We start from the raw sequence: 20,062 nt of genomic DNA on the forward strand, positions 1-20,062 counted from the left end.
TGGAAGAAGGCTAATAAACTCTGTGTGGGCTTTTTCATAAGGGCAGTAATCCCATTCATGAAGACTCCACCCTCTTGACCTAAGCACCTCCCAAGGACTCCACTTCCTAATACCACCACGTTGGGATTTCAACTTATGAATTTTGAGAGGACACAAATATTGAGACTATAGCAAATGCTATTATAAAACCTGAAAGAAGAATGAGAAAGATAGCAATGGGGGTTGAAAAGGTAAGCCTTGTCCACGTTTAAGTGAAATATACCATGTTGACTCTTAAAGAGATTATATCAGTTAACACTCTCTCCAAGAATTGAGAAGCCTGATTTCCCCATATCCAAACTAACATTGTATTGTTATACTTTATAAAGACTTTGCCAACCTAGGAGATGTAAAAATGGCATCTCATTGTCATTTTAATCACAATTTCTTTTATTTAAGAAATTGGGCCATTTCATAGTTTCTTTGCTGTGATTTTCTATGTCCTTTTCCCATGTGAGGTTTACATCTTTTTTTTTTTTTTTAAAGATTATTTATTTATTCATGAGAGACGCAGAGAAGGAGAGGCAAAGACATAGGCAGAGAGAGAAGCAGGCTCCATACAGGGAGCACGATGTGAGACTGGATCCCAGAACTCCAGGATAACGCCCTGGGGGGAAGGCAGACACTCAACCGCTGAGCCACCCAGGCGTCCCGGTTTGCATTGTTTTGAATTGATCTGTTTAAGAGTTCTTTATATAGAACAATTAGCACTTTGTCACATGTTCTAATGTGTTCTCCAATTCGTGTTTTAACTTGCTGTGATATTATATCCACATAAAAGGTAAGCTTCCTTCTTTATGCTTGTCTCTAAATATTTGGAGAACAAAAGAATTTTGGGTCAGGTTCCCTAGCAGCTAACTTAAGATAAAGTTTCATGTGCAGTGATTTATTAAGGAAGTTTTCTCAGGAAAAAAACGCTTAAGGAGAATAAAAGAAGCAGAAGTTGTAGCCAAGAAATGATGCAATTTCAACGAGGTCCTGAGGAGGGCAGCATAAGCTTGCTCACTCAAGGGATCCAGGTAAGGGCTGAGGGAAGCAAAACCACAGTGAATGGCACACTAACTATGGGAACAAGATACACAACCGATTATATAAGGGACCTAGGGGGGCCTGTGTGAGCGTTGCCAGTGTCTGTTAATAATATATGGTTCAAGGACCAATGAAAAGAAAGAATAGGGAAGTTCAAACGCAACATTTGATTTCAGTGTGGAAATCTTATTATTTACTTGTGATTAATTATTAAACTAGGCAACAGAAGGAATCTACCCAGTCAGGACAATTTAGTTCACCCTGACCTAGTCACTAGTGATTACTCATGTACAATTTGTTTTCTCCTCTCCCTTACCTCTTCCTGGATTTTGACAATCAACCCCAATGGTGACAAAGTTCTGGAGAAAGTCAGTTTTGAATAAGTTGAAAGCCAAGTAAATAACTATAGGTTAAACTCTGGAAGTCTATGAAAGGTGATTGAAAAGGGGATGTTTGGTCTTGGCTAAGGAATACAAGATTTAACCTTGTACTATTGCTAATAAAGAACATCTTTGCTGTATTTCTGGAGCAACTGGAAAATAGCCCCTGATATTGACTCTCATTAGCATCTCAGAATATTTTTTCTTGGAGGATATAGGCTCCACAAAGGAAATGTTATTTTTTTTCTTAAAGATTTTATTTATTTCTTTATATGAGAAAATGAGAGAATACAAACAGGGGGAAATGCCATTCTTAATCCTCTTGTGAAGTAAAATTTTATCTTATAAGAATCAAGCTGAGAGCATTTGAAAAACTCTTATGACTCGTTTAATGGTGAAGACTTTTCTAGAACAGAGCATTAACTAATTTGGGGCTGACTTCTACCTGTCACTTTCAGGCATGTCATGTATGTAGATGAGTGATTCCCTAGGATTAGATGGGGGAATTGGGGAATAATGAAGAGTGACTGCTAAAGGGTTTGTAGTTTTGGGGGGAGTGATAAAAATATTCTAAAATTTAATGGGGTAATGAATGCACAACTCTGTGAATATAGTAAAAACCACTGAAATGAATACTTTGATGAATTATATAATATGTGAATTATATCTCAATTAAGTTGTACAATTTTTAAAAAATCCCCTGTATAAGAAAGCAACCCAAATTTTTGACACTTAGAATTCTCACAGATTAAAATCAAGAAAATATGAATTCATTATGAAAAATTGCTAAACACACAAATAAATATGGTATTATTATTAAGGTTAGCAAGAATAAGAAACATTAAATATACAATCTCCTAATATTCAAGAATTATAAATATCAAATATTAAATATTAAATATGTATAAAAGGCTAAAAAGTAGCAATATGGAATAATAAAAATGATTAAGCAAAAACTATCAAATGATAAGCAGGATAAGCAGAAAAAAAAAACCATTTAGACCCTAAACCAAAACTACAGAACTCCAAAATTAGACTTGTAAAATGGGCCAGATTACTTACAAAGGAAGGCAATTAGATAGAAAGCAGTTTTATCAAAAAAAAAAAAAAAAGAAAGAAAAAGAAAAAGAAAGAAAGCAGTTTTATCACCAAAAACAATAAGAAACTATGATAAGGATCTACAAAATGCTAAGGGAAAATAACCATCAATCTATACATTTATACCCACTGAGACTAACTTTCTAAATTAAGGGTAAAATTAAGAAATTATCAAATTAAAAACATAGAGAGTTCTCCCCCAGTAGACTTTCACTAATGGAACTATAAAAGATGATCCTCAGTAAAAAGGAAAGTGATCCTAGACAGAAATTTGATATATAAAAATGTAAAATGAGGGAATCAAAGGTAAATACATAAGTAAAGCTAAAGTGTCTATATATAATAAAAATAGTAATCATGTTTAATTTGGGAAATTAAAATGAAAAGAAGTAAAATACTGGACAGAAATGCAATTTAACAGGAAGGAAGGAAGGAAGGAAGGAAGGAAGGAAGGAAGGAAGGAAGGAAGGAAGGAAACAAGAAAAGAAAGGAGAAAGAAAAGAAGAGGGATCCCTGGGTGGCGCAGCGGTTTGGCGCCTGCCTTTGGCCCAGGGCGCGATCCTGGAGACCCGGGATCGAATCCCACATCGGGCTCCCGGTGCATGGAGCCTGCTTCTCCCTCTGCCTGTGTCTCTGCCTCGCTCTCTCTCTCTCTCTCTCTCTGTGACTATCATAAATAAATAAAAGTTAAAAAAAAAAAAAAAGAAAGAAAAGAAGAAAGAAGGGAGAAGTAGAGAGAGGAAAGCATTCCCACATTATGGCTTTCACAATTCTTAAGAACAATCTGTTTGCGGTCAGTACCACCTAGGTTGTGAAGCAGAACTCCAATTAATGTTTTTTAAAAGATTACATTACTTTTTCTTCTCTTATTATTTAGCTTAATGTTTTTCTCACTGGGAATACACATGAGAGTTGATTGGGGAGCTTTTTCAGAATATGCATGTAAGTTCAAGACTTTTGACACCACAGTAGCTAGAAGGCCCAAGAATGCTTGTTTTGGGTTGGCTCCCCAAATGATTTTAATATGCGTCTCTGGCTAGCAAGTTATTATTTATTGTTTTAACAAATATTTTTCAGGTACTTCCTGTGTGTCTGGTCTGAGTTTGATCTAGAGATACAATGGTGAATAAGATGTCCCTGCTTTTCAGGAAATTTTAGTGAGTAGCAGAAGGAAAAAATTAAATGAAAAAAGCGTCCACTATCCAGGATGTAGTAGTTGCATAGATTATTCATTATTTCCCAATCTCCTGTTCCATTTTTTAATGGTCTAGCCAAATGGCTGTCAGGAATAATAAAGACCACATTTGCCAGTCTTCCTTGCTGCTAAATGGAGTTGAGTGATCAAATTCTACCAAAGGATATAAACTAATGCATTATTTCCCCAGATGGTTTCTGGGAAATATACATTAACAGAGATTTGTTGTGTTTGCTTTATTTGGACTTTCTTCCATTGTGCTGCCTGGAATTCAGAGGCAATAGCTAGAATGTCATGTACTATCTTGAGATGATCAGGTAGTGAGTTTGACAATATTTAGTCCCTGTGTTCTTTGTGGAAGAGAATCTTGCACTGTCTACCTCCAAAGGGCAAAATAAATTAATATTTTTTAAAGAGAGTAAGGACAGATTTCATGTGCCCAGAGGGAAATATAGATTCTAAGAATACAAACAAATTAATTTAAAATCAATAAGTGCTCCTAGGTGAAAGAGTATAGCATCCTTGTACACTTAGGTGTATAAACAGTGCAATAGGCAATATGGTAGAAAAATAATATTTATTATTTATTTTTTCCTTGACAAAGGAATTGTGTTATTTTGGGTGTAGCAATAAATTTGATTGCAGAAAATTACTTCTCTTAGTATCTTAATATAACAGAATGCAATAAGCAGTCTCAATGGTGACCTAAGATTTTTATTTTCCGAATACAAAGAATGGAGTATGTACTCTGTTCTAAGTTTCCATAACAAAAGGGATTTGAAGTGAATTTCATTGAAGTGAAAAATTAATGGTTCCTGGATCTGCAGAGAATAACAAAGTGTCAAGTTCATAAACAAATGTTCAGCAATATTAAAAATTTTCCAAGTTCTTAAAATTAGCATTAAAGACAGAGGAAGCAGTAAGTTTATACATTTAGTTCTCTAGTAGAAACAAAAAGCACAATATTAAGATTCACTTTGATACATTTATTTTTCCCATTATTGAAATTTATTCTATCATTTTGAATTCTAATAATAGAGCTGCTGCCCAAGATTTAGAATAAGCAAATTTCTAAAAAATATTGAATAGAACCTATTTATTACTTTATATTTGAGGTACATGACTTAATAATGGCTTATGCTGGTTAGTTGGTCAATTTTGGCTTTTGTATTTGGATCCTTTTAGAGTTCCATAACCACTAGATCTTAAGAAATTTTAGATTAGTTTAGCTATACCCAGAAAGTGTATCTAAAACATGATGGTCCAAATCCCTGCTCTGCTGAGTTGGGTGTACTTGGACCTAGGCTCGAGCTTGTAAATAAACCCTCTTGTGATTGCAAAAAAAAAATAATAAAATAAAATAAAACATGATGGAAATACATTTCTTTTTTTCTTTTTATTTTTGGAAATACATTTCTAATGTATAAGGTCATGAGTTGCCTCCAATATGATTAGATAGAAGTGAAAATGAAACCCAAACAAGACAGTTGTATTTTAGAGATCCTTTGACAGCATACAGAGAAGTTCCTCATTTCCTTTTAGAACTGAATCTTATCCCATTGTCTAGATCTGCTATAATTCACTTAACAAGCCCTATGTTGATATACAGGTGGGTTCATTCTCCTTCATTTATTTTTTTGCAATTTATTTGTTGATAAAACTGATTATTTGTCCTATAAAGCTCCTTAAGAGCTGAATTTTGATTATTATATCCCTGTCATGTTGTTCTGCATTTTCCTTTGTTCCTAATGTTTCTTGTGAATTTGAAGATACCTGATCAGATTTCTGTTGATTTCTAGAAGGATTTATCCTTAGCTAGTGTTACATACTTTGGTTAGGTGGTATGTAATGTCTGGCTTTATCTTTTATCATGATGTTAGCAGCCGTGATGATCTGTGCCTTATTCATTAATTCATTAGGAATTGCAAAATAGTTATATTCCGATAGTCTCATACTTTCTTCATTTATTCCCTTGAATATTTCCTTCCTCCACTCTTTGGTTACCCTGAGGTGTATAGAGTTCATATACGATATGGATAATAAATGGTTGGTTTTTCCCTTGTATTTAACAGTTTTCAAAGTAATAAGTTGGTTCCTTAATATTCTTCAAAGGTGATCAATGAAGGTTTTTCTTTAATATCATTTTGACTTCATGGATTGCACTTCTTTAATGACTCTTGAATTTTCCCACATTTGGCAGCAGAAGACTCTAAGTTGACTAGTGAGTATTTTTGATACAATTCTAGTGATGTTTGATAGCATCCCTGCTTAGTAGTATAACAAGATATTTCTGATTATTGCGTACATTTCCTTCTTAGACCTAAAATCGGACATTTACTTAAGAGAACTTGGTTTCTTTTATATGTAAATGATATTTAGAGTATGCAAGCTAAGGGTACATTGCTAGTAGATTAATTTAACCATTTTTCTTACATGGGGTCAAAAAAAGCACTGAATACCTGATACCAGAATCAGTATATTTGTAGGTTATATATCTATAGATTAGTATAAAGAAATTTGGTACAAATAAATCTCCTGTATTCTGCTGAGATCTGATGAAAAGATAACTAATTTAAGTTTCTTAAATGCCCCAAGAAGGGGCACCTGGTGGCTCAGTTGGTTAAGCATCTGCCTTTCACTCAGGTCATGATCCTGGGGTCCTGGGTCCTGGGATTGAGCCCTGCATCTGCATTGGCCACCCTGCTCAGTGGGGAGTCTGCTTCTCCCTCTTCTTCTGGCGCTCCCCCCTTTTTGTGCCCTCTCTCTCTCTCTGTCTCTCTCAAATGAATAAATAAAATATCTTAAAAAGAAAAACAAGTTTCCCAAAAAAGGGCTCAAGGCCTGGATACTTCTTTGCAATATTAAGTAGTCATTTCAATACTCTGAATCATATGTAACTTTTTCTTCAAAATAGAGATAATATTGCTTGTCACAGCTTTTATGAAGACCCATATTGAAAGTACTTGATAATAATAGTTAACATTTGTTAGGAGTTTTTTATGTGCCAGGTTTTATGCTAAGTATTTTACCTACTTGATTTCATTAAGTCAGTATAAAAGGACAAAAGAAACCATTATTATCTCCCTTTTATAAAATAGAATATTGCAGATTAGAGAGGATAAGTACCTTGCTGTTTCCATAAAGGGAAGTTAGGACAATCTAAAGAAGCTATGGTCATTAAGCAGCTCAGGAAGTAGATTTCCTTTCCAGCAGAAGTAAGCCAAATTAAACAGAGAATCTACGACTGGAATATCTGGAGTTTGATTGAACATGATTAGAAATAGTAGGCCAAATTAAATTTTAAAAATGCATTACATTCATGGTCAAAAGCTGAAAGAATATATTTGGATTCCATTACAACCAGTTAGGTTGGAAAGAAAACTCAGCAACTCCAAACTCTTTCCTTTTCAAAAAGGAAAGAAAACTTTTCCTTTTGCCAAGGGGGGGGGGGGGGAGTTAGAGGAGTATTTTTTTTTTTAAGTTTTTTATTTTAATTCCACTATAGTTAAAATACAGTGTTGTATTAGTTTCAGGGGTACAATATAGTGATTCAACAATTAGTGCTCATCATGATAAATGTACTCTTTAATGCTCATTACCTACTTCACCCATCCCCACCACCAGATTCGGTTCTTTTACAAACTGGCTCTTTGACTTTGCCAAGTGATTCATTCTCTTTAGGCCTGAGTTCTTCAACAGAGGAGTTAAACTACAGATTTCAAGAGCTAACGTTCTAGGATTAGAATAGAACACTAATGCTTGAGTATTTGAGTATGGTTTGGCAATATCTTACTATTAATGTGTAGAATTTAAAAAAAAAAAACAACCCTTATCATAAATAATGTAGCTGCCATTGATTCAAGTTACTGAACCATTGAATGACTCATTCATTCAAAATACTTAGGACACATACTATGTGCTAGGCACTATAGCAAGTAGTATTCTAGCAAATACTGAACATAATGAAGTCCTCATTTTTCTAGTTTACATTCTAGTAAGGGAAGACAGAAATAAACAAATATGTAATATACACCATTGTCAGATGATGATAAATACTACAGGCCAAAAGATAAAAAGAGCTAATATTTGATATAAATTGCTTATTTATATATTTAATATCTGTCTCTTCCAGCTAAAATGTAAATTCTGGGAAGACAAGCCTCTGTTTTGTTCAAGCATACATTTCAACAGTGCCTGATAAGAAGTAATGCTTAATAAATTGATGAATGTAAAAACTGATTATTAGGTGAATTAATGAATTAGGAGGGTGATCTGGAAAGTATTCTCTGATGAAGTGACTAAACGGTAAAAGCTTGACATTTAAAAATTAAAATTTATGGGGGGCACCTGGGTGGCTCAGTCCTAAGCTTCTTACTCTTGATTTTGGCTCAGGTAATGGTCTTGGAGTCATGAGATGGAGAACCACATCAGGCTCCCTGGTCAGCGGGGAATGTGCCTGGGATTCACCCTCTCCTTCTCCCTCTGCCCCTTGCCTCCTCTCTGTCTCTTTCAAATAAACAAACAAACAAACAAACTTATGGAAAATGGTTGATGAAATTTTGCTCCATCCAGTCGATAGATTATTATGTGGCTTTAAAGATGACATTCAAATAACATTTATGAAGATTATGAAATAGTACGAAGTCTGCTTATAGCATGGTTAAGTGAAAAACACAGGACACAAAATTATGCATGATTTGTATTACAATCATGTAAAAAAAAAAAAAAACTCTTTAGAAGGCTAGAAATACACCAAAAGTTGCCAATATGTCAAGAGTGATTATTTGTGACTTTCCTTATTTTTCTATTTTCTAAGTTTTCTATGTGATTATATCATCTTTGATATAAAAAATAAAATTTTTAAAAGTTTATGCAATGATACCTCTCATTCATAGTATTGTAAAAGTTTTTTGTTTTCACTTGTATTTCACATTTAGAAATTAGACCTTAACCATGTCCATTAGTCTGACAAGCTGGACCCAGAGCTAAAAACAGCACACTTGGATTGAAAGGTTTCCTAGAAAAGAGAAAAGATGCCTTCTATTATAGCATTATATGTATCTAGGGTTTACCTTCTAAGTAGATTTTCTCCAGGGGTAGAACATGCCTCTCAACAACGCATAAGTGGTTTATAAATAGAACATAACGGGGATCCCTGGATGGCTCAACAGTTTAGCACCTGCCTTTGGCCCAGGGCGTGACCCTGGGGTCCCAGAATCAAGTCCCACATCGGGCTCCCTTCATGGAGCCTGCATCTCTTCCTCTCTCTGTGTGTCTCTCATGACTAAATAAATAAAATCTTTTAAAAAAAGAAAACATAACATCAGAAAGAGGAAATTGGGGACGCCTGGCTGGCTTAGTGGTTGAGCATCTATCTGCCTTTGGCTCAGGTTGTAATTCCAGGATCCTGGGGTCAAGTTCCGCATTGGGCTGCCTGCATGTAGCCTGCTTCTCCTTTTGCCTGGGTCTCTGTCTCTCTCTGGGTCTCTCATGAATAAAGTAAAAAATCTTCAAAAAAAAAAAAAAGAAGAAGAAGAAGAACGAGGAAATTGGTCAAGACTTTGTTTTATTCTAAGTGTTTCTGTTACTTTGATGATTAAGGGAAGATAGTTGAAGATTAGCAACATGTATAAGAGCCAAAGTATGCATGGGATGTGCTATTCCATTTACTTTTGAGAATCCACTGAGCTGAGAACTGTATTACCAAATTTCAGATGAGAAAATGGGAAATATAAATAACTTACCTAGAGTTGCACATCCAGTTGAGTAATGAAAGCATGATTTAAATTAGATTCAAACTGACTCTAAACCACTGCTTAAAAACTTACATGTGGGAACCAAAATATCAAATATTTTTGGTAGAACCCCTTCTCAATGGCACTTCTGGGTCCCTTAAATGTTTATTAAATATATTTTTAGTGATGATTTTTGTTGCAAAAGACACAAACTACATTTTTATTAGCATGACATCAATTTCTGGATTTAGAGCAATGTCAGCCTAGGCAAACGTGAATACTATCCTGAAGCCTTTTACGGTGTTTAAATTGCCACGGTCTGTGAAAGAAGGACTCATAGTGGAAAAGAGAAGCCCCATATTGGAATAGATGGCTTTGCAATGAGTTGAAAACAGTTCCATTTGCCTCAGCCTCTGCACCTCCCATGAGAAGCTACATCAGGACCTAGTTTTGCACTCAGTGAGCTCAGGTGGGGAACAGAAGCCCAGTGTGAACCTAAGGCTGGGACAAGGAACTTTGCATTTGGTCCTTTTCAGTAGACCGAGTGACCAGTTCATACCCTGAGGTGACTTCTTCCATTGATTCAGATAATTGCTTAGCAATCTGTCCTTAATACATTTCTAGGCAAAACAAACAAACAAACAAAAAAACACCCACAGGCTTTGAAATCAATAATTTAATATGTATATGTACATACACATATGTTCATATAAAGACTAAAATATATGGGTCTAGTTTGAATACAGCTTAAACATTCCAGTAAGGAAGAGGACTGCACTGATTTTATTCCTGGATCTGGTTTCTTAACCAAATCAGGGCCAAATAAAGCAATATGCTCTTGTTTATGTTAAGTGACGTACATAATGTCTACTTATGCTACCTTTTCAATGTATTTCATAAGAGAAAAAAAAAAAAGTCCTAAGTTTCATCTTTTCTTTAAGTGACTACTCTAGAGGGCACACAGTTCCATTTAAACTCAATTATGTCATGACCAGATACTCTGATAACCTGCTAAAACCAGCAGGCATAGTGTTATTAGTGAGCTAGAAAAAGAGAAAACCCCAGAGCAGCCGTCAGCCGTCTTTGTTCCTCTACAGTCGGCTCCTTCGTATCCCTGATAACAGTGACAGGAAAACTTCTCCTCCAACGCTTCCAGGTCCATATCAGATGCTTTTCCTTTCACAATAAATTCTCCATCCTTGGAGGCCTCTATGTGGTAACTTGCAGGGTTCAAGTGCAGGTAATCAGGAGCTTTCCATACCTTCCTTATGCATCTCCCGTTACTCCTGCACAGGTGAAGGCTGCACACCTCAGCCGCTCTGGTCACATTGACTATGTAGTGTCCTAAGTCAGAACTCACATACTGCTTCACCTTTGTACAGTTGCCCTAGAAATGTAGAAACAAATGGGTCTTAGTGGGTTTTGGCACTAAAAGGGTTAGAGCATTTGGGCCCACAAGGCAGTTCTTTGGACCTGAGTGAAACCTAACATTTGGCTCCTGTTGTTGATCTCTTAGGCTCAGATGCTGCAACACAGGGAACCTGATCAGGAAAGCTGCAAGGGGGCACCTGGGTGGCTCAGTGATTCAGCATCTGCCTTCAGCCCAGGGTGTGACCCCAGAGTCCTGGGATTGAGTCCCACATCAGGCTTCCCACAGGGAGTCTGCTTCTCCCTCTGCCTATGTCTCTGCTTCTCTCTCATGAATAAATAAATATAATCCTTCCAGGGAAAAAAGAAAAAAGAAAAAAGAAAGGATGCAAGTCCAAGAGGCAGGAGATGGAGAATAGGTTACACTAGGGCTAAGCAACTGAACTTGTCAATGGGTCCCAGAGTCAGCATATGATGACCTTGCCTTCTTTCCATTTACATCTTTTTTTTCTCCTTCTGGCCCCCCACATTAATGGAATGTGAAAAAAAGAACAAACCCAAATTAGAAATCATGCCAGAGTTGCTGTCCTCTGGCCACCTTTCAGGGTTGTGTAGGAACCTGAATTCTCATATTCTACCAGTTAATTGTTAAGTGGCAACCTGTAGCTTCCTAGATTTTCCTGTTATTTATGCTCAAATATCAACTGCCCTGGATTCTGGACATCTGTACACAATTGAAACACAGGAAAGCCTGGAAGGCTGACTGGGTCATTTTTTTGTGGTTCCGATTATGTGTTCTAAACAGAGGCCACCTGGTTTGTGCACTCAGCATCCTGATGGAGCTCCTCTCTTGAGCCGCATGGGCTGGGGGAGGGAATGTCACACCTAGAGGGTCAGGAATTGATTCTCCCCACTTCTACCAAATTCTTATATTAGACAGAGGAAACTTTAACCTTATATTGTCACAGTTTCATGACAGGTACCTTGACAGCAACAAATTGAGCCTGTGCAATCCTAAGAATAATATCAGATCATCATGAACTTGCAAAAAATTCAATTTAACAAAAAGTGTTGAGGATACGAGCATTACAATTCCAGGCAAACATATCGTATTATAGAGATATAAACAAACAGCATCTGGAAATACAGAAGAGGCTGTGACTAATGTGGATTGGGGAAAACTAGAAAGATTTATTAGGGTAAATAATATCTGAGCTGGGAGAAATTTGAGAAGAACTATATAGGTCTCATTTTAAATGCTATTAATTTTCAGCTAACTTCTCCATAAAGAAAAAATAGATTCAATGCGGAGATTAAAAAGTTACCATCTGTTTCTTCTTCTCAAAATAGGATATGACACATTGTATGTAGTAGTTAAATGCAAGGGCTCCAGTCAAACTGCAGTTAATGCCATTAACTCGCCTAACTAGCTATTTACCCTAGTTGGATTTCCTCTTTTGTTTCATTTATAAATAAATAACCCTACCGCATAAGGGTTATTATGACCAGTAAGTGAGCACATCCAAAACAAAAAGCAATTAGCACAATCCCAGCACATAATAGTCTACAAATGTCAGTAATATGATTACTATCTTAACAAAAGTTAATAATACTATTGAGCTCCTTCTATGTATTAGGCACTGATTTGGACTTGAAGTCTAAAGCTGGTTTATTGTGGGAGCCATGAGAGCTCCAACTGGAGTTAGCTATAAAAAAAAAAGAGCAAATACTTTAAATAATATTAACTATACCTTCAAGGTACTGCCTTACCTCAGACGAAGTTAAATTCATGTCTCCCCAGATAACAATGCCTGCAGCTCCCAAGGCAGCACTTTCTCCAATAGTACTGATTAGATCTTGCTAGATTGAAGACAATAGAGTTCATTATTCATTTGGCTATAAAACAGCATGCCAGGGATTAGGATTCGAGGTTGAGTTCAATATAATAGGATGATTCTTTAGTTCTCAGAGTAAAATAGATATTGAATAAACCAAGGCTCAAAGTTATACTCCATATTCACATGGAAGAGCATACTAAATATTTTTAAGGAAAAGCTTGAATTTTCCCAAATAGGATATTATTTTGATGACAGCCTAGAAATAGCCAACAGAAGCTGTTTAATCAAAGTCAACTAAGGTCACATGCACACAAACCAGCCATCCGTACATGGCCCAGAAATTTTTCTTCTCCGAATGTAAAGAATACCTTGCATTCCTCTTAGCTAAATTCTCTTCCCTGTTTGCAACACTCCCCTGAGGACTTTGCCTCCACAGGGACCCGGAGGGGGTTTGTGTCATTTAGATCCCAAGACCAGGCAAAGCAATACAGTGTTAAGGCCCTGCAGGCTCTAATTTGGTCTAGCCCCTTCTTAGGTGAGATAGGCTGGCTAGATGGGGCTAGAGCAGGGCATTTCCCTTGCAAGTGGGAGACTGGAGCCAACTGGAGTTGAGTATTTATTCCACCCCCCCACCCCCCACCCCCGCCCCCTTCACTTAGGCTCTGCTAAGTCCCCAGTAGGTTTGGCTCTGGTTAAATAGTTTCTCCTGAGGGCAGACCTTGTTAAGAAGAACAGAATGTTGTTGAGTATTCAAAACAGTTCTTTTTCTCCTGCCCCCTGCTAGATGCATAAGATTTTTCTCTGATATTCATTGTGAGCACCTGATAAGCTTTTAGAGGGAAAACTCACAAAAGTACATACCCACCCATGACTGAGTCCCCTGGAGTTTTTATTTCTCAGATTTGTCTTCACTGAGTCTCTAGCAACTCATCAATTGTAATTCAGATTTCCCTACTCTGGCAGTGGTTCCCACAGAGATTTCTGATCTAGTAAGTTGTGATTCTCTGTATTCACCTGTCTGCCTCTCAAATTTTGAGGGCAGGAATTTGTCTTGTGTCCTCATGAATCTAAAAAGAGTTGATTTTTCTTTTTCTTTTTTCTTTTTTTTATGAAGCTTTGATTTTTCAGTCTGTTTAGTTTTTCACTTGTTAGGATGGAGTGGCAATTTCCAAGCTTCTTACCATGCTGAATCAGAAACTCTATATTACATATATTTTTGTAGCGTCTCAAATTTTCTCATTTGATTTTCATAGTATTACCGCTAGGTAGGTAGGACAGGTAATAGTGCCTCGTTGTATATCTTAAGACACTGAGGTACTGAGGTCTGGATAGGTGAGGAAATTTGCTACTTATTGTTAAATCATTTTTGTAATCCTAACTATATATGTTTGTATATACTTGTGCAAACACACACATACACCACTACTCTGGCTCAGCCAGTGAAACATATGACTCTTGACTTCAGGTTTGTTAAGTTCGAGCCCCACAATGGGTATAGAGATTACTTAAAAATAAAAAATCTTAAAAATAAAGTGCAGCTATCTTGGGGAAGATTAGAAATGGAAGCCATTATTTGTCATTTATGATTTGGTGTAAATGAATATCGTTTCAAAAGGTTTCAAAAATTTTGTGGGCATATTTTTACAGAGGGTAGAGTAAAATGGTGGCTGAACTGATGGTTTGAAATATTTGGAAATACCTTCCCATTCAGAAAGTTTTCAGAATGTTACAGAATGATTCCTGGGCCTGTCAAAGAGAGCTGCTTCTTCTTTTTTTTTTTTTTTTTTTTAATATTTTTTATTTATTAGAGATACAGAGAGAGAACCAGGCTCCATGCTGGGAGCTTGACGCGGGACTCGATCCGGAGTCTCCAGAATCACACCCTGGGCTGAAGGCGGCGCTAAACGGCTAAGCCACCAGGGCTGCCTGAGAGCTGTTTCTTAATGAGACCCTAACCTTTGTTCCTTATTTCTTTGGAACAGAAACATTTCTGAGGTTATAGCTACTCAAGGAAGCTTATCTAGGTTTATAGAATGTGCACAATGTACCAGTAGTCTAAACTAATCTTTCAATATGAACACTTCATCCTTTAAAGTTTATTATTTCTTTCAAAAGTAAATGTATTATCATCAAAGATAGAAATTTGTTTAAGCCAAATATAAAATGTAAAGAAGTTTCATAGAAGGAAGTAGTATTTAACTTTCAGTTCCAGGGTCAAGAAGTTCTAGAGAACTTTTTAAACCTCCTGGGTAGTATTGATTTCCTATCGTTATTAATCATTTGTTGCTGACTTTTCTGGAAGTACAAATATCAGTTCACAATAAAGACTTTTTTTTCTTACTGACCTCATCAATGGTGTCCAAGGCTTAGCATTTACCAAATCCCGATACATCTGTGCCTTTTCTTCCTCTGAGGATTAAGCTGTACTCCCTATATGCTCCATAGATACCTATTGGTCATACTAACATCCTCATCTGGATGAGCCTTCTCCCTTGGGTGCCTCACAGTCAGAACATCTTTATATTTTAAGACACACTGATGAATTGAAACTTGTAATGGTGGAGAAGGAAGAAATGTGATAAGCCCATAGTATCCAATAATATCTTAAAATACCACTATACCACCCATGTAAAAGCCTGAACGAGTCTCAGCTCTTCTTAACATAGTAAGTCTACACATAATTATCCAAGTCCAACCACTAGAGTGTCATCTGCTTTTAAGTTTTTATTTCTAGAAGTTTCCATCTGAGTGAGTAGAGTAGCAAGGGGAGAAGAAGGGAGAGATAATTGGGCCAAAAGTTCATCTATTTTAAAAGTTACCCTTGTGGTTTATGGGAGGTCTTTGGCTACAATAGTAAAATAAATAGACTAAAACTTGTATTTGTAAGTTTTAACCTAGGATTGCAAAATCATGGACTGGTGATGAATTTATGATGGAATTTAAAAACTTGCACCATTCTTACCAACTTTCCATTAGCTATGGTCATAGAGTCAAGAATAAACCAGATGGCTAAATCTATAGATCCACCTACTTTTTGCAGATTTGTAATGCCCCTATGCCTTTAAAAATTTTTTTTAATTTTTAAGAACTATTTAATTGTGGTAAAAAGACATATAAAATTTACTACCTTCACCATTTTTTTTTTTTTTTTATTTATGATAGTCACACAGAGAGAGAGAGAGAGAGAGAGGCAGAGACTCAGGCCGAGGGAGAAGCAGGCTCCATGCACTGGGAGCCCGATGTGGGATTTGATCCCGGGTCTCCAGGATCACACCCTGGGCCAAAGGCAGGCGCTAAACCACTGCGCCACCCAGGGATCCCAACCTTCACCATTTCTAAGTGTATAGTTCAGTAGTGTTACATGTATTCACATTGTTGTGCCTCTCTTGTACCTTTTATCAAAACCGGTATTACACATTACAAAGAAAACATTTTCCTCTTGATATTAGATGGTGAGGCCAGAAGCAAGAACACTTCCAATTACACTTCCACATGTGTGAGCAAACTACTCCATTTTAAAATCCCCTCTCTGACTTTCCAGCTGGTCCACCACTACCTGCTCCAATAAAGGCCAATCATGAGGGAGCACCATCAAAGTTGGGGAGGAAAGTGGGGAGGAGTTGTTCTTATTGCCTTCTAACCTTCCTTCCATACCATGTTCCTTAAAAGAATGATAAATAATTAAGATTCAGTTGGCATAAATAAAGAGTCTAAGTGGATGGTAGTTTAGGAACAATTATGCTCTTAGGAAAGAGCATAATTGGGATCCCTGGGTGGCGCAGAGGTTTGGCGCCTGCCTTTGGCCCAGGGCGCGATCCTGGAGACCCAGGATCGAATCCCACGTCGGGCTCCCGGTGCATGGAGCCTGCTTCTCCCTCTGCCTGTGTCTCTGCCTCTCTCTCTCTCTGTGACTATCATAAATAAATAAAAAAAAAAAAAAATTAAAAAAAAAGGAAAGAGCATAATTGGGAATTCTTCAAAGAAGAGAATTAACAAAGAAATGTCTGTTTTAGGGGCATCTTGGTGGCTCAGTAGGCTAAGCATCAGCCTCTGGCTAAGGTCATGACATCAGGGTTCTGCAATCAACCCTGTATGGGGTTCCCTGCTCAGCAGGAGTCTGTTTCTCCCTCTCCTTCTGCTCCTCGCCCTGCTTGTGCTCTCAGTCTCTCAAATAAATAGATAAAACCTTGAAGAAAAAAAAAGTCTCTTTTAAGAACAGGATGGAAATCTCCCCATCTTTGCAAGGGATGTCTTACCTTAGAAAGAAAAAATAAGGGCTCATTTCTGTAGCCTAGCCTTGTGTAGACAAAGATAGGCAGAGCGTAATCATGGGATGTCATGGTGGAGATCCTCAGGGATTCATGCACTCGAAATCGCGAGAAGCGCAAAATGTTTTCATTGTTTTCAAGAGATTTTCTGACACCAATAGAAGGATATAAAGCAGCACTACTATTCCAGAGCCAAGAGAGCTCATTGTTTCTCAAAACTTCCTCTTCTGGGCATGACCCAGTATAATTCGGGGCATAAACATTATAATTGTGGCAATCAGGATATAAATAATAACCCCAGAGGCCCTTGGGTCTACTCTTAATTCCCAATTCAATGGTTTCCTTCATGAAAGCTTTTGCACTTTCTTCAAAGGTTGCTTTGGCTAAATATTCAATATCAGTAGCTGATACATTCTCTTGCATGTCAGAAATCAGTTTTCTTGACTTCTGTCTGTAGACATCTTTTGTGTTCCAGTTACGGGCCCACTGAGGTCGCCAGTATTCCCAGTCTATAACAGCAAGTCCATTGAAATCTTCAGCAGGGATGTAATAATTAATATCTTGGTCAGCTTTTTCTAGATGCACTTGCAAACTTATGTTCTGGGGGAGACCCCCATTAATGGGAACCCCCTGTGATGTATACCATGGATAGTACCCCAATCTGTTGACATAAAATATAGTGATATTTTGCCCCCTGGCCTTGGCCAGTGGGCTTCCAATAACCTGAAACATTTTCAAATTTAATCCTATATTGTATTTTATCAAACACTGATCCGTTGGGGCATTCCAAGCAGCTATAAAAGGTTTCCTTTGATAAATTGGAAGCCGGGCAGGTTTTAGAGAAGAGATAGACTTCAGAATGAAGAATATGAGCAGCCATGATGTGAGATGTATTGGTTGAACAACACAAAGCCTTAATTGTCCATCAGATAATACTTTCATAAGATAAAATCTTATCTTCTGCATTAATGTACTGTGGAAGACCTGTAGGGAGATGTAATTTTCTATTAGTGATAATTTGGAGGAAAAAAATTTAAATACTGGATGGATATTATTATTATTGGTATATATTTCTATTTTAAAGTGCTTTTTTTTTAAAGGTTTGAAAGAGGACTATACATAAATTGAGATATAGAAGCAAGGGTAGAATAGAAGCTTGCTTCTATTCAGAGGCAAGCAGTGCAATTTAATAAATATTCATGGAACTGGGATGCCTGGGTGGCTCAGTGATTGAGCATATGCCTTCAGCTCAGGTAGTGATCCTGGGTTCCTGGAATCGAGTCCCATATCAGGCTCCCAGCTTCTCCCCTCTGCCTATGTCTCTGCCTCTCTGTCTGTGTCTCTCATGAATAAATTTTAAAAATCTAAAAAACAAAAACAAAAACAAAACAAAACAAAAAACGAAAAACACTCACAGAACTTCATACCCTATGTCCAGAATATAAAATGAACAAGATGTGGTCCTTAACCTCAAAAAAAGCTCACGATTGAATAAAAATGTAGAATTGTATCAACTATCATTCTGGAAAACTCATCAAATTCTGGGCACCAAGATTAAGTACTTTATCAAATAGTCATCTCATTTAATCTTATAATAACTTTTTATTGTTTCATTAAGTAAGCCCAAACGTCCAGATGCTTACATAGGCTCCCTTGCAGCTAGGGTACCCATATGTGTTAGTGGCCAAGATCCATCCTACTCTAGACCTTGTTTGTGTGTGTGTGTGTGTGTGTGTGTGTGTGTGTGTGCCTTTCTTCCTACCCTAGACTTTGAATTGACATCTTAAGAACCAAAGAACCTGAAAGGTGGTGGTGCCAGAAATTCCCATGTCCAGGAGTGGCAGCTCCTATTGGGGCATCCAGAACCACATATCCATGGTGTTGGTGTTAAGTGGCAACATTGTCCTCCTGGGACAGCACTTTTTGGCTCAAATCAGTGAGATTTTGTTTTGATTGGTTACAACTAGAAACTCCGACTGACATAGGTTTTTTTTCCATGGAATCTGTGGTTTTTGAATATTTCCATCAGCAAAGCTGCAAGCACTGCATGTTGTATGTACTCATCATTTTTCACCACTAGATGTCACCAGCTAAACTGTATAACATTTTTTAGGTCTAGAACACGGAGTAAAACCAAAATTTAAAATACTTTACGAAAAAATAAATAAAATAATTTATGAAAACTAGAAAATCTGAACAGGCCAATTACTAAAATAATATGTAAAGCTTTATTCAAAGACATTTAAGGAGTACTAAGTAAATGGATAGATACAAAAATATCAGTTTTCAAGTGCTATGGAGGTAGATATTTTCTTCATCCATAAATTGAATAAATATCTGTATTCCTCCATAGCACAAAGATGGGTAAGATTACCTCACTTATTAACATATATGTTATACTGAAGGTATAAATTATGATTTGAAAAGAATGGTATTTTCTTTTTAAAAGATTTTATTTATTTGACACAGAGAGAGAAAGAACACAAGCAGGGGGATGCACAGAGGGAGAGGGAGAAGTAGGCTCCCCACTGAGCAGGGAGCCTGATGCCGGGTGATCCCAGGACTCTGGGATCACTACCTGAGCAGAAGGCAGATGTTTAACCAGCTTCACCACCCACGCGCCCCAGGAGAATGGTATTTTAAAGGGAATATAATTTTATGAATACGATAAGAATCATGGTCCTTAAAATGTTCCTTATCTTTGATTTTTTTACAGTCTGCCTCAAGATAAGAAAAATGGATTTATCTGCATATGTTTTCGTCAATAGAGGAGAAAAAGCTTTTGCTAAAGTTAAAATTCACTTTATGTTAGAGAAGGCTATATATGTATATATAAAAATCTAACCTATCAGAACACTTTCTGCTTTGAGTTTTATTCAAAACACTGCTTTCCACTGATTACTGTTTTCCCTTTGGTCAACCCCCTCATTACTGCCTCAGAAATCCTCGCCCATTCATTACAAAGTTACCAAGCGATTCTCTCCTCCTTATTCCCCAGATTCTGGTGGATGGATGGGAGGTGCACTTTCCATGGCAGGTGGTAGGCAGAACTCCTTTTTTTTGTTTAAGATTTTATTTATTTATTCATGAGAGACACAGAGAGAGAGAGGCA

At 36.9% G+C, this 20,062-nt stretch overlaps 1 protein-coding gene across 5 annotated transcripts in view; it reads right to left on the reverse strand.

The window, feature by feature from the left end:
- Positions 1 to 10,424: 10,424 nt before the first annotated feature.
- HYAL4 (hyaluronidase 4) overlaps positions 10,425 to 20,062 on the reverse strand; it is a 96,153-nt gene continuing 86,515 nt past the window's right edge. For all 5 annotated transcript variants that reach the window (XM_041727461.1, XM_041727458.1, XM_041727459.1 and 2 more), the window contains 3 exons: positions 16,939 to 17,934; positions 12,615 to 12,704; positions 10,425 to 10,863 (listed from right to left, as the gene is read on the reverse strand). In XM_041727461.1, coding sequence (XP_041583395.1) covers positions 10,462 to 10,863; positions 12,615 to 12,704; positions 16,939 to 17,916 — 1,470 coding nt within the window. In that variant the 5' untranslated portion in view covers positions 17,917 to 17,934 and the 3' untranslated portion in view covers positions 10,425 to 10,461. The remainder of the gene's footprint in view (positions 10,864 to 12,614; positions 12,705 to 16,938; positions 17,935 to 20,062) is intronic.

Source organism: Vulpes lagopus, chromosome 13 (genome assembly GCF_018345385.1).
Source record: "Vulpes lagopus strain Blue_001 chromosome 13, ASM1834538v1, whole genome shotgun sequence".
Classification (NCBI taxonomy): domain Eukaryota; kingdom Metazoa; phylum Chordata; class Mammalia; order Carnivora; family Canidae; genus Vulpes; species Vulpes lagopus.